Source organism: Epinephelus fuscoguttatus, linkage group LG19, assembly GCF_011397635.1.
Source record: "Epinephelus fuscoguttatus linkage group LG19, E.fuscoguttatus.final_Chr_v1".
Classification (NCBI taxonomy): Eukaryota; Metazoa; Chordata; class Actinopteri; order Perciformes; family Serranidae; genus Epinephelus; species Epinephelus fuscoguttatus.
In genome coordinates, this window is record NC_064770.1 from 37238848 (window position 1) to 37254576 (window position 15729).

A 15729-nucleotide genomic window follows, 5' to 3' on the forward strand; every position below is an offset into this window, starting at 1 on the left:
ATCACTCTGTCATGCAGGGTTTATTTGATGAAGTTCAATTTCAAAGCTGGCTTCAGTATTGAATACTGAGCGCTTGATATCAGGCTGAATCTGAGATTTCCACCTGTTTGTCATGGCAAGGCTCAGGTCCAGGACTGATGTTTAGACACGACTGACAGATGCTCTTCACTGTGTTCGTATACACATGCCCGAGACAGGAAAAAGAGACAGGTAAACCTAATTAAACCACCACTCTTGGGATATCAGATTTCACGCTGCAACTGACAAGCGTCCTCTCTGGAATGTGGTGGAGTATCGTTTTCTCTTTACAGATGGCAGACCACCACACAAAGGTGAAAGTTGAAAACCTCCGTTATGTAACCGCCAGGCACCAAAGGCTCAATCACACACCAATGTGAACCAGATGTGGGTTTCCAACAGCAGCGCTACGACAACTGGGCTATTGTTTTCAGGCAATGACCTGGTTAACGGCACCTTCAGGGGAGCTAAATCTGTGCCTCCGAGAAAGGCTTCAAAGCGCGTCACAAACTGAGCTGTTGCATAAGAAAAACACATGGATCAATCTGAGGCTATGAAGGGGACATGAATAATGGTTTTCAAAAATGCCTGTTGTTTTTTAAGAGTAGTAGCATACTTGGAAGGTCACTTCAGTATTTTCCAACCTGAATCTTATTTTCCATTGTTTTTGTGTCTAAGTGACGAATGGGAACATTTTTTTTAAAAACTGGTCCAATATTGAGAGCAGGCGCTGCAGCCAGCAGCAACGAAACGGGCTGCAATGTGACCACTGGGGTCATTACACGCCCACTAAGTGTTTGTTTTTGCCACTGACAGGCTCAGATTATTAGTGTAAGTGTCTGACAACATTATGGAAAGGATCCAGACGAGATAGACCTTTTTATGAGAGTAAGATCCTTTTGTGTTTAGACATTGACAAACCCCAAAATCGCTATCTCAAAAGCCACAAGACTCCATGTATTTTTTAGCATGTACAGAGCCAACATATTTACACATCTATCTTGGTGAATTAATCCATCCATCCATCCATCCATCCATCCATTTTCATCCACTTATCCAGGGCCAGGTCACGGGGGCAGCAGGCCAAGCAGAGCACCCTAAACGTCCCTCTCTTCAGCAACGCTTTCCAGCTCCTCCTGGAGGACCCCAAGGTGTTCCCAGGGCAGATGAGATATGTAATCCCTCCAGTGTGCTCTGGGTCTGCCCCGGGGCCTCCTACTAGTGGGACTTGCTCGAAACACCTCTAACAGGAGGCGCCCAGGAGGATCCTGATCAGATGTTGAACCACCTCAACTGACCCCTTTCGACGTGAAGGAGCAGCGGCTCTACTCCGTGCTCCCTCCAGATGTCCGAGCTCCTCACCCTATCTCTAAGGCTGAGCCCAGACACCCCACAGAGGAAACTCATTTCAGCCGCTTGTAGCTTCTGGCTCAGTAACACGTGGAGCAGCCGGTGGGAATTTTAAGGGTAACCTGTGTAAATCCTCATTTGGACAAACAGCTTCTTCTGTCCATGGAATTAACGTGTGGACTTTTTTGTCTACAGAACTCAAATTGGATTTCGATCACTTTAAACGCAAGCTGAAATAGTTTTTGAAGAGGACTCAGTGATGCAGTCATGACTCATTTCGGTGCTTCCTATTCTATGGTGCTAATTATGTATTGCAGTTTGCAAATCTTCAAGAGACGAGGCTTCTCTTACTCACATGTATTGGACGTGTCCAAGACTTGAGAAATACTGGAAGGATGTTTTCCAATCCTTATGCTCAATCCTCAACTTTGACCTGCAACCAAACCCTCTGGTTGCCATCTTTGGCACCACCAGAGGGGATGATGTCTACCTGACTCCGATGCAACACTGCACACTGTGTTTTGTAGACATCACAGCCCCCTACTGACTCCTCTCCCGAACACACACCTCTCTTTACAGAATGGAACTAGTGAAATGAAAGCCTGTTTATAAGACAGACTGCTATTTTAAAAAGGGCCATTTCTCCAAAAATACACTACACACAGTCCAGGTTGAAAAATATCGAAGTTACCCGTTAGGATCGAAGGTCCAATCATCTACTGTTCCCACAAGACACATTAACAGGCCTGAAATACATACCCTCCCTGCGTAGTGAATAATGCAGAAGTCAGCTTTGTCCTTGAGCTGACGCGGCTTCTGAAACTTGGTGTGTGTGCCTTGCTCCTGGAGGACCTTGTCTATGAAGGTCTTGTCGGTGGCCTTGGGAAACCAGCACTCCTCATCCAGCAGAGCGAGGATACCAGGAGGGTTATTCTGAGGGAGACAGAAATCATTCAACACGTGTATTCATAGGCAGACACGTACAGTCACACACACACACACACACACACACACACACACACACAGAGGGAGAACACTGACCGGCCTCTCAATGAGGTCGATGCACGGCTGCAGGTCCAGGCCGAAGTCGATGAAGCTCCACTCAATGCCCTCCCTCTGGTACTCCTCCTGCTCCAAGATGAACATGGTGTGGTTGAAGAGCTGCTGCAGCTTCTCATTGGTGTAGTTGATACAAAGCTGCTCAAATGAGTTCAACTGAAAGGAAGTGTAAAGAAGACATTTGTTATTTATTGTGATATGATTTTTCAAAAAACACATTTTTGACGTCTCCTCCTGAACCCTAGGTCCGATTTGCGCCAATCTTTCTGTGGATCATTATCAGACCAAGCTTATCAAAAATGATCACATGTTAATTGATATCACCGTTTTGGAGATTCTGACCAATGAACTTTAAAGGGGCGTCACTAAGCACATAAATAGACCTAACTCCACAACCATTTGGCCAGTCATGATGAAACCTGCAAGATATGTCCACGTAAGTATCTGAAACATATCCTGAAAGTTTCATTGAAATATTCCACTAGGGGGCGCTACAAGTGCAACAAATGTCTGTGGCATAACACAAATATGACCACAAATCCAAAATTGTTTATCCCATCAACACAAAACTTGCAGAACATGCCCCATAAAGATGTTGAACCATGTGTGTAAAATTATTTTGAACTTGCTCAATATGGGCCCCACCAATTCTAGCTACAGTTACTTCAAGTATTAATCTAACTGTTAATGTTAGCTTAATGCAAAGATTGTCCCCAAAATGTTTTTGAAATCGACCAACAGAGGGTAAAAATAGTGTTGCCAAAGAAGAGTGTTGCTCAACACAGATACATAAATAAATGAGCATCTGTCCAATCGTCAGAAAACCTGTTAGTTATCTTAAATGCAGGTGTCAGAAACTGTCACGGTCTTAATCATCATGTCTAAAGTAACAACACTACAACATATAGAAGGTAGTTTGAGTTTTGTGGAAATGAGTTTGATCGTATCAAAGCACCACAATCAGCACCTCAAAGATTTCAAAGCCAGCGATATCCAGGATGCCGATGAAAGACGCCCCCTGACGTTTGGTCCTGTCCAGGGCCTTGTTGATGCGGTGGACCAGCCAGCGGAACAGACGCTCATATGTTGCCTTAGCCAGGGCTTCAACAGCAAAGTCAGCCTGAGGAAACAACAAAGAGCGCAGGATCAGAGAGAGTCACCATGACAGACACTGTTAGCTCATCGAGCCACGAGTGGAACTATAAGAAAATAAACTTTGTGTTGTTGACTTAGCATGGTGTGAAACACAGTAAGGCCAAATCAAAAGAAAGGTGTTTAAACCAACTCTGTGACCCATGAATTTGCATAAGTCAGGTGTGCTATAAACAAAGATATCAAAACACAGGCACAAATTAAACTTTTACAGGTTTTCACTTCTTTAACAGCTAAAACATGGCAAACAAACACAGTCGTTATCTATAGAGTTTGATGGCACCATACCTGTTCTTTGGTCTGTGCCTTCTGTACGTAGTCACGTCCCACTTTGATCCGCGGGGTGAGGATAGCTCTGGTGAACTCCATCACATTCATCCCAAGCAGGTGGCAGAGCTTCTGCGCCACTGAGAGTGCAAGGAAGCAGGAAATATGTCACTAACCGCTTGATATAAATGTGAACTTCACACGAGTTTGCACATTCAGATTTAATTAAAAATCACAGATTTGAATGAGGAATGGTCGAAAACACGATCAAATACTGGGAAATATATAAACGAGGCAAAGAGGAAATTTACTCAGTATAAATTAATTCATAGGTTTTACTTTGCTCCTTCTAAGCTGCACAGGATGGTTCTACTGGCGAATAATTCATGCTGGAAATGTCAGGCGGAAACAGAAACATGTCTACATGCACTCTGGGAACGTAAACTGGTTAACCCACTTTGGGAGAAAGTTGTGGAACATATAGGGAGGCGGTTGGGTATGACGGTACCTAAAACACCAAGGCTATAGCTGCGTGTCAGTTCAGGGGCTGCACCCTTTGAGGCTGCATTTGGAGACCGATTGCGTCACATCGGTGCAACCAAGGCTGCACCATTTCGAAGGCCCCTGTAAATGAGGCCGAGAAATGTAGCTTTCTTTCCGAGAATTTGGAGGATGCAACGGATGAATCCTTCGTGGCCCGGCCTATCCCAAGATGCATTGCATGTCAGTGATGATATATATATATATATATATATTTTTAAGATTTTTTTTGGGGCATTTTAGCCTTTAATTGACAGGACAGTAAGCATGAAGGGGGAGAGAGACACAGAGGGAATGACATGCAGCAAAGGGCTACATGCTGGAGTTGAACCCGGGCTGCTGCAGCAACAGCCTTGTACATGGGGCACCTGCTCTACCCACTAAGCCACCGACGCCCCGAGTGATGATTATATTTTACGTAAATTAACTAACAGTTCTTAACAAGCTAACGGTTAACTGTTGTTAACATTACTATTAGCTAAAAGCACACAGCTTAAAGGGATAGTGCACCCAAAAATGAAAATTCAGCCATTATCTACTCACCTATATGGCGAGGGAGGCTCAGGTGAAGTTTTAGAGTCCTCACATCACTTGCAGAGATCCAAGGGGAGAGGAGGTAGCAACACAACTCCACCTAATGGAGGCTGACGGCGCCCCAGATTCAAACGTTCAAAAACACATCATTGAAACCACAAAATATCTCCATACTGCTCGTCCGTAGTGATCCAAGTGTCCTGAAGCCCCGACGTAAAAAGTTGTTTGGAAAAACGTCATTTGAACTCTGTTTTTAGACTCACTGTAGCCTGTAGCTCTGACTGCCTCTCTGGGCACCGCGCTCACATGTGTGCACTTGCGCAAGACCATGAGACATGGGCACCACGTTCATGTGTGTGCTCATGTGCTTTTGCTGGTCTCGGGCGCACATGTGAGCGCGGTGCCCAGAGAGGCAGTCAGAGCTACAGGCTACAGTGAGTCTAAAAACAGAGTTCAAATGAGGTTTTTCCAAACAACTTTTTATGTCGGGGCTTCAGGACACTTGGATCACTACGGATGAGCAGTATGGAGATATTTTGTGGTTTCAATGATGTGTTTTTGGACGTTTGAATCTGGGGCGCCGTCAGCCTCCATTAGGTGGAGTTGTGTTGCTACCTCCTCTCCCCTTGGATCTCTGCAAGTGATGTGAGGACTCTAAAACTTCACCTGAGCCTCCCTCGCCATATGGGTGAGTAGATAATGGCTGCATTTTCATTTTTGGGTGCACTATCCCTTTAAACAGTCTTAATTTAAAGAGTTCATCTCCTCAAGTATTAAATATAATTGCTAGGTTGCTAGGTAACAGGAACACTAACAGGTCGGGGTGAGAACAACTGGTGATGCACCCAGGAAATCTTCCCCAGACCACACCGTCTCATATTGGAGACCATTCGGTTTGGCTAATGAGGTCTTCAAAGGAAGTGGCTGACGTCGACTGCGAAGGCCGCGTCCCTCAGAGGCTGCAGGTGTTGAATTGAGACACAGCTTATGCCTTACAGGGTACCAAAGAGAACTGCTGAATGTCTCAAAATGTGACCTTGTTGTGATAAATGTAGGGGTCGTGACAGCTGCTTGAGTGATCCTTAAATACTGGAAGAGTACATCATCTCCAGATTTTGAAAAATGGAAGAAATCTATGTTAGAAATTGTGTCAAATGAACACGTTAGCTTGGGTCAACGATGACGCTGAAAGCTTTATGAGGTCATGGGCAGCCTTTTTTTTGTTTTGTAATATGTCAGTTGAACTGTAAAGATGTGGGGTTTAGCCATTGTACCGTTATGGTTGCTAAGTTACTATTATGGGTATAAGAATGTGTGGCTACCAGGTGCCTGTGGATATGTTGAGTTCAAGTTCAAGTACAGTACTGTTCATTTGTTCAGATTTGACTGAATAGATAAATAAAAATTTGAGTTATGAAGAAATAAAAAACAGATCTGTGTTATTTTACCATCTTCAAAATCAGAGTTTCTGAGAATCTAAGTTTGATGCTGTGTTCAAATAATGAAATCAGAAATTAAACAAATAAGTCTGAAAGCATCACCGCCTTACTACATTTTAACATCAAGCGTGTGTGACTTTAAACTGGGACACACAATCTAACTTCAGTGTTATGATGCTTCTAATAAAGCATGTGCTCACAGTGAATGAGAAAATAGTGTGAGTGTGTATGCATATGGAAATGATGGTGTGTTTTCCACCACCTGCTGTGTTGGAAGCTGAAGCCACACAGTCATCTTGTTTTCTGGATTCATGAGTCATGACTGACACCAGCAAGGAGAGCTGTGTGTGGGATGTTTACCTGTGTTCTCGGGCATGGAGGCCTGATCAGTGTTCCTCTCTTTCTTAAAGACAATGTTGCCAAACTGCAGCACTGCAGAGACCACCTTCAACATGCCTGGCAGGGAGAGGATAACACTTTAGTGATCCTCAGGAGGGGAATTAGGTAATGGCAGAATTACAGAGGAAACAATCGGTATGTAATTACACAAAGAGAACGAGAGTGTACTTTGTTTCAGGGCACATCTGGAAGTACTACTCACAGACAATCTCGTCATGGGAGAAGCTCATGATGTGCATGGCATCCAGAGTCTCCTGGAAGTTTTCCTTGTCCTGCTGACCAGGGATGGGAATGTTGCCATTTGACAGGAAACGGTAGTTGTTAAAACCTTCGAGGAGCAGGTCGGCTGGAGAAGGAAAAGAAAGAACCATGATTTTTTTTAAGTTCATGGGTATTTTAATGATCATTTAAAACCAGTATCCTCTTATTTATTCTTTGGTTTTAAGATGCATGTTTCTCCAGCGGCAAGTTAGGCCCTGATCACACAGGAAGCGTTTTAGCAGCTGGCGGCGGCTTTTTGTAACTGCTTTTAATGAGAATGAAGCTTTATGCTCGTGGTTTTTGCGTTGCTACATGCCGCAAGTGTCTGCGCTTTTTGCCGGAGCGCTCTGAACTCCTAGAGTTGAAAATACTTCAACTAAGAGCCGTAAGACATCTAATGTCATCTCTTTTTTCCCCATTGTCCAATCGGATGATTTGAGAGGCAGGCCTTCTGTGGTGGTCACTGCAACAAGTTCACAGTTGCAAACAATGGAGGAGAAACTGGTGGTAGCGGTTGCTGGATACCCAGAGCTATATGGCCTGATGATAGACAGCAGGTTGTCAAACTGCCCCTGAGTCATCCTAAAATCTGCCTGTAAACGTCCATGATGGAGGAGAAGCTCCTGGACCAACTGGTGGTACTCCCCATGATCCAGCCTCTTTTTTAGGGTCTCATGTACCCACACAGATCTCTGTTTATCTGCTGACAGCCTCTCACCCTCAACCAGAGCTACAGACAGCACCCTCTGCCTCAACATGGCAGCAGCTACACACTGATTACTGAGGAAAAAAACAAACAAAAAAATGGTAGATTGATTACTCGGGAGGGTTAGTGTGAGGACATGATGAGGTGGTTGCAACCTGCAAAAAGCTTTCTGTGTGATCGGGACCTTAAGATGCTTTCTGTTCTGTTAAGCTGGAGTGCAGAACTTTTGTCTCCACTCTCTGGCTGTGAGACTTATTACACAAACATTGTCGAGGCGTGCCTATTATGAATGGCTGCAGGTGAGCTTGCTGCATCTCCCCCGCCCCCAGGAGAGCTTTTTCAAATCTTTTTTGACTTTAATACTTCCTCTGAATGCTGTGTTTTTATTTTATCCAAAGCTTCCACTCAATATACTTTCTGTCATACTCCTAGCTCGTCCCAGCTTTCCTTTTTTTTAAAAAAAAAACAAAAAAACAACTCTTTACTTCAAACTGTCAACATATGTACTATCAGAGGAAAACATAAGAATCATGCACATGCAAGGGGCATGATTCTAAGGGGTTTAATCGCATCCTCCACTCATCGGATGATCAGTGGTTCGATCCCCAGCTCCTCCAGTCTGCATACTGAACTCCAAATTGGTGTGAGTTTGTGTGAATGTTTATCCTAATAGCAAGTGGCACCTTGTTTCGTAGCCTCAGCCGACAGCGTATGATTTTGTGTGAAAAGTAAAAAATTAAAATTAAATTAAATTAAATTAAATTAAATTAAAAATTGTATTAAATTAAAATTAATTAATTAAAAACTCAACAACAAGCAGGACCAAACAGAAAAAAAGCAAAACAAATAAACAGAAAATAAATAAAATAATCACTTCCCTGTTTAGTTCTGGCTGGTTGACGTAAGACTCATCGCTTCTGGTGCACAGAACTCAGTATTTCTCTGTACTATCTGGTTTAATTTCAAATTTGATCGCAGCTGACTCTTATATATTGAGACAGAGTGTCGACTATAAAGGATACAATAAACGTAAATGTTCAGGATAGAAAAAAAAATCTGGGAAATGCTTTATTTTATTGATCTGTGATTTCATAATGGTTTCTAAATTTCTTGAAGGTTTTCTGGGAGAAGAAGAAAGTTCTGAAACTAAAATTACTCCATTTAGACCCCAGTAATCTTTATTTTTCATAATGACGAACTTCGACACATTTTGAACGTCGGGCTCACCTGCTATCTTCTTGACTTAAAGCCTCAACGTTCCACAAGGTTACCAACTGATCACTCACTATTTTACCCATGATCAGTTCCGTTATCATATTTTTCTGAACACCAAGAAATACAGAGAGCTTTCACTGGCGGCGATAGGCTTAATCAGCACTGCGTGAAGTTGTTTGGCACAGCTTGAATTCAACAGATGTTCATTTATATGTCAAAGTACCACCCTCTAGCTTGAAGTGTATTAGGACCATGATGAGTTATTTGCTCTCAAAAAGTAATTATCTAAATGATTGTTGGATGGACAGAAACGTCACAGTGATTCAGTCTGGCCTCAGAGAGTAAGCAGATAAGTAAATGAGAGACTGAGTGACCTTTAAAATCCATTAGTACATCGGAGAAATATTGTAAACACGTTCTACATCATCATGGAACAATGTACTAACAAGTTCACAAGGGAAAAAGATTAGATGGGCATTAATAATTCAGAGTGCCCTCCTTTAGCTTTACACCCCGCCTGAAGCACACTGGCACAAACATCAAACCTCACTGTCATTGCTCGGATACTTTTTTTAAATCCAGCTTTAGGCAGCTGTCACACACTCACTTCGGAGATGCTCTCCGGCCCCTGCCAGCAGGCGGTAGAAAATGTGGAAGGTCCTCTCATCTTTGGCCTGTCTGATGGCCCTCGACTTCTCCAGAAGATCTGAGAGCAAAGGTTAAGGACTGACCAGGAAGTTACAACATGATAAAACAGGAAACTGATACTGTCACTGTTGTAGGAAATCTGCTCATGAGGAATGACAGATCGATTTCCCCACATATTTTATGTGAAAACAGATGGGTATGATTGAAGTATACGAATATGTATTACACATTATTAAGGACATGGCTGCTTCCAGTGACAGGTGGGCACAATCCGTTGACAAATTGCTACCACAGTGTCCAGTTGCGTAAAGTTGGGTAACGTCAGGTAACGTAACAATGGTGTAAACCCATATTCAGAGAATAGGCATAGCCATAGCTGTCACCATGTCATTGCAGTTCATGAAGGTTAGATGCAACATTTTGGTCACCTTAAAAAGTCTTGTTCAGTGTTTCGTTGTACCAAAAGACCCTCTAAAGAGTCGGATGCTTAGTTTTTTCTGGTAAGTACGTTTGTTTTCATGGTTTCAAGCCTGTGTAGCATTATCACAGTTAATTATGGCTATAAATACACCATGCTAACCAAGCTAGCAGCTAGCGCTAGGGCTAGCTTCACTGTATCATCCAAATATGGTCACTTCTGGTACAAAAATTCAAGGCTTCAAAACAGGAGCCTATCCCAGCTGACACTGGGTGAGAGGCAGGGTTCACCCTGGACAGGTCACCAGACTATCACAGGGCTGACACATAGAGACAGACAACCATTCACACTCACATTCACACCTACGGACAATTTAGAGTCACCAATTAAAGGGATAGTGCACCCAAAAATGAAAATTCAGCCATTATCTACTCACCCATATGCCGAGGGAGGCTCAGGTGAAGTTTTAAAGTCCTCACATCTAGGGCTGCCACTAACGATTATTTTCATTGTCGACTAATCTGTCGATTATTTCTTCGATTAGTCGACTAATCATTTCATCGAAAAATGTGTTAAAATGTTGAAAAATGTTGGTCTGTCTCACCCAAACCCCAAAATTATGTCATCTAATGTCTTGTTTCGTACTCACGCCAAAGGGTTTTAGTTCACCGTCATGGGAGAGTGTGTAAAGCTGCCAATATCTGAATGTAAGGAGCTGCAATAAGAGTATTTTGGGTACTTTTACAGTGCTTTTCTATGAAAAATGACTCGAACCGATTATTTTAAACCGATTATTTTATTTTATTAAGAACATGCAAACTCTGCACAGAGGGGCTCCGAACCAGGAACCCTCTTGCTGTGAGGCGACAATGCTAACCACTGCCCCACCTTGCCATCTGCTGCTGTGTATTATTAAAGGTACTATATACTTATTTGTGAGTGCTGAATACTTCATTTGCCGATATTTTGATTTTTGGGTTGCTTCCCATTACACTCTTATGACATTTGAGTTGAGCACATCAGTTCTGTTGTTTGAGCCATTTAGCCACTTATACTGTGAACTGCAAAGGTTTTTAGGAGTGTTTTCAGGAAGCTAAGCAACTGCTATTTCAACCAATAAATCTTCTAGGAATGGTAGATCTCAGACACATTCACTGTGCAATCAGTTGTTTCTATAAGTGTTGCAACAAAGATATATTAACTAGAGGAACCTCCATTATTATCCTCACCAGGCATAAATAAACATGAAGAAAAATGAAGACTAAAAATCAGAACTTCTTTAGAGCTCAGTGCCCTCTAGCTCCGTCTGGAGAATATGCAGAACAAGGAGTGGCATTCTTGTGGTTGAGAGAGCATAAGCTGTGGTGAGTCGTGCAGCCTAACCGCTGCTCTGAGATCTAAACTCAATGTGCACCCTATCTTTGAGCTCCGTCTGTTGTGTTTGAAACAGTCCTTCGACCGTCTGCTCCTCCAGCGTGTTCCAGTAACAAGGATACAAGTTTCAATGTTGGCCCCGACGATGTAGCCCGTGACGTCAAAGTTTATTCTGATGAACTTCCCCTGCAGGAAACAAGATGCATGTTTACGTTAAAAACAGTTGTTGAAACTTCACAGGTTGTTTAAAAAAAGCTGATGATGTCAGTGCGGACTCGTGTCCTATGTTTCTTCTGCACTTTAGATAGCATGTTGTGGCTTCTTGCAGACGATAGAGACACAGCGGAGAACAAAATGCCTATATTAGGAAAAGCCAGGTTACCAGGTCAGAAAGAATCTCAGGCATGTCTGCGGTTTCCTGACAGTAAATGTGTGTGTGAATATGTGTGCCCATCTGTCTGCTGGTCTCATCTGAGACAGCCGGTGATTCATGAGGACTGAACACCATGGTGGTTAACCTTGGCCACATGGTTGACTTAGTCACACAAATATTTAAAATGCTTAGAGCGACAATCGTTGTGATTCCTGTAACTCATCACTACATGATCAGAGAGGACTTAATTAAGGATTCATTTCACTGATAGCTGATGTGGAGTTTACGTAAATCTGTTTCCCTTTAAGATATTATCTGATTGCATCTAAATCACACAAATGATCATTGAAACAGGAACAGTGAACTCACAAAGCGAGATGAGTTGTCATTTTTCACTGTCTTGGCATTGCCAAAAGATTCGAGGATGGGGTTGGCTTGCAGGAGCTGGCGTTCCAACTCACCCTGTGGAGAAAAACAGAGAGGTAAGAGGCCAGCGAGCTGTCGAACATTTCTTATGCCTGGCACCACGCAATGAATCTTTTTTTATCACTGTTAATCACATATTTCTGTGTCTGCCAAAACATACACAAGCTGGTGAGGCAAAATCAATTCTTCGCAACAGGGCAGCAAGAGGAAAAAATGTAGCCACGTTAATATGCTAAACCAATCTGTCAGACAGTCAGCAATTTATCACGGCTCTGCTGGCTTTACTTTAGTCAACTGCAGTACAATGTGATTTTTGTCAGGGGGGCTCGACTAGTTTAACGGGCCAAGACAACCAAACAGCTGGACGGAACTCGTGAAACCACAAGAGCAACGCAGAGTGTGTGTTTCGACACATGCCCTATAGTGAGCGGTTGGTTTGGGTCCGTGAGTGAGAGCCTTCTTCCGGCCTGCACATTCCTGTGGTCATGATAATGTACACTATATATATGAAAACTGCACCACTGTGATGGTAATGATGGCTTCCTCCCAAATCTCAAAACCTGGGTAGATAGGCGGTTGGGACATTCCCTACAGCCCCAGAAACCTCCAGCTCCCTACACATGACATGACCTCCTCTATCCAGGGCAGCAGCAGTACAGAAATAGTCCCTACAGCACATCAGATCCTGCTTTGATCTGACTCCAGGATACTTCTCTGGACTCTGGGGGGAAACAGTGGTTGGCTGATGCTATACACCAGCCAGACATGGCCATCAAAAGAAACTTGTGACTACCTACTGTACAGCCCTAATTAGGAAGCAAGACAAGAGACTGACGGTGATTTCTTCGGCCTGTGGCAGAGAGAAGGTGAATGAGCGGTGTCCTGAATCCTGATGCACCTCCAAGATCTGAACCTGGTCACTGAATCACTATAATCTGATCTCATAACTTCCATCACGGCCAGAAGATGCTGCTCAAACAAGGAAACGTAAAAATCATAACTGAAAAATACCATTTTTTACTGACATATTGTCCTCTTGGAGAAATTTGTGAATGTAAGAGAGGAAATAACGTGTCCCCTGAGTGTGTCTAGGCCCTGTATGATAGCATCGACTCAACTCACTTACAGCAGTTGGTGAGAATCGGTCAGGATGACTGAAACAACAAGGGAACAGTGTCCAGAACAAAAGTTCCCTGACTCTTAAGGTTTAACTCTGCCAGAGGTCTACATTAGAGTCCTGCACTGGGTCCAGGTACCCCGCAAAAAAGTTGTGTAACGAGTAAACAAAATCCTAAACACGGGCGGGTGGCAGGTAGGGCTGGTTGATATGGACAAAAATTCATATCATGGTATTTACAGGCTGACTGGTGATACACAATATATATCTCGGTATTTTCTATGAAATGAGCTGCATGTTTTCAGCTGCAAGTCAAAGCCAAATTTCAGGTGTCACAAGCACTTTTATAAATTTGGTAATACTTTCGCTTTCAGGCATGCTTGTTGTTGCCATGGGTAACAGTTAGGTATGTGTGTGATTATTCGTCTAAACGATTAAACGTCGGCCACCTCGCTGGTTGACACCAGATATATTAGTCGGTTAAACCAATTAATGTTTTATTCATGCACAAGGCCGCTTAAGTGTCATGCAGCCGCCCACCACTAGTGGGGGCTACAGAGCGGTCAGACAGCAGTCCCCCTCCCTGCGGTGATGCTCCAATAGACTGGAGATTTAAACTGGAGAGATGTCCTCTCACAAAACCAGCGCAGTTTGGCAGCACTTTGATCTAGAAAATGAATTCAGCAGCAATGAATCTTTTTGAGGTGTTATATTATTTATCTTTAAGTGCGTTGTTGTCAGATAAAGCGCAGGTTTACATTCATACTGCACGCAGAAACATGCCTCTCATTTCAGCTGAAATCTAATTATAATTTACATGTTGCTTTATTAACTTTAAGTGAATTGCTGTCATCATGTCAGATAATCTGCAAGGTTCAATGTGCCCCACATTTCAGAGACAATTAATTTATTTTAGATGTTATTTTAGTGGTTAACTTTGACTGAGTTGCCGTCATGTTCACGTTCATACCGCACAGCGTGAAGTGTCTCGTACTTCAGCAGCATTTAAAATCCGACATGGTTGTTGAAGATTATGATTAAAGGCTTCAAAGGGCTCTTAATACACACAATATTTTTTGGGACAGTGTTTCAAATACCTAACAATGCAAAATTTTGTTTTGAGTGTTTTCCTTTTTTAGTCAACAGGGAAGTTAGTCGCAAGGAACATCCTTATTAACGGTAAGACATCAATATGTCAACAAGTCAAAATATCTAAAGTATCACGATATGAATTTTTCATATGATATTAAAAACTATACAAGATGATATGGCACACCTCTAGTCTGTAGGAGGTTTTAGGACATACATTTTGCTCTGACAGAACCATCCCAACTTTGGGATTTCCTAAATTAAGAATCCTAAGTTCGTATGGCATAAACAGAACTTATCACCAAATTTTCACCAGTACTATTGTGCACGCCAAATTTCATAAGTTCTCGAGCATCTGAAGCTCGTCAGAAATGCCACTGCACAGCAGAAAAAAAGACAATGAAAACACTAGCACTTTCCGTGCCAAGGACTTGGATATAATTGCGGCTAACGGATAGGTTACAGTGATCTTTGTGAGTGTGGGCGGGTGCAAGTTTGCAAACTGGACCTGTGCAGGACTCTCTCTGGCCAGACACTGACAATGTAGTCCTTCATGCAAAGTTTTGATGTATCAGTGCAGTCTCATTTGTCTGTGTGAATGGGCTGATATCTGCATGCAGGAAAGCTCCAGTTAAACCCACGTGAGTTTTACTGAGGGAAGTAGGGAGTAGTTACCCTCCTCCTCATGTTTTCCTTCTATCTTTCAGGCTCTGAATGCCACAGATTAACACAGAAACTAGTGCATACATCACTGTTAAACTAAAGAATAAACAGGTATTCCCATCTGCCTTTCTTACTGAGAGAAATATGAAAGTCTGGTCTGCTTTACCTCTTCTCAACTACTTCATCTTCCCCCTTTTCACCCCCTCCCAAACCTCTCTCCTCCACCTTATCTTCGCTCTCCCTCGATCCCTGGCTCTACATTCCTCTGGCCTGTGCTCAGAGCAGCCGTAATGCAACACAGAGGGAAAGCAGCATTAAGGAGGTCAGCGTGGATGGTGTGCTCTGGCAGGGGAGCACCGAGGTCCCGAGTTACAGCTACTGAAACACAGCACATTAAACCAGCGTTCACTCGGATCGCGTGTGCTCAAAGCTGCAGGTTATAGGTCGCAGCTAAGACTCTGCTGGTATAGTTATTAAATTTAGAGAGGACACAGAAACATCAGGTTTTAGTTTGGGAGAGAAAGGAAAACAGCTACCAGATAAATCACGCTGAGAACAAGTGAGCCAGAAAATATCAAGTTTTGCAGCAAGCATGAGAAACAGAAGATGGAGCTGGGACGAATTCAGTGCTGAGTGTGAGTCTCATTTGGGACAAAACGTTGTGCATTAAAATATGAAGTT

The 15729-nt window shown here is 43.0% G+C and overlaps 1 protein-coding gene across 4 annotated transcripts in view; it reads right to left on the reverse strand.

Annotated features, from left to right (window-relative positions):
• The window catches only part of LOC125879050 (myosin-10-like), a 101560-nt gene that overhangs the window by 27927 nt on the left and 57904 nt on the right, over positions 1-15729 (reverse strand). For all 4 annotated transcript variants that reach the window (XM_049560643.1, XM_049560644.1, XM_049560646.1 and 1 more), the window contains 9 exons: positions 12123-12215; positions 11503-11566; positions 9548-9646; positions 6961-7104; positions 6720-6815; positions 3868-3986; positions 3395-3547; positions 2410-2583; positions 2128-2301 (listed from right to left, as the gene is read on the reverse strand). In XM_049560643.1, the coding sequence (XP_049416600.1) occupies positions 2128-2301; positions 2410-2583; positions 3395-3547; positions 3868-3986; positions 6720-6815; positions 6961-7104; positions 9548-9646; positions 11503-11566; positions 12123-12215 (1116 nt within the window). The remainder of the gene's footprint in view (positions 1-2127; positions 2302-2409; positions 2584-3394; positions 3548-3867; positions 3987-6719; positions 6816-6960; positions 7105-9547; positions 9647-11502; positions 11567-12122; positions 12216-15729) is intronic.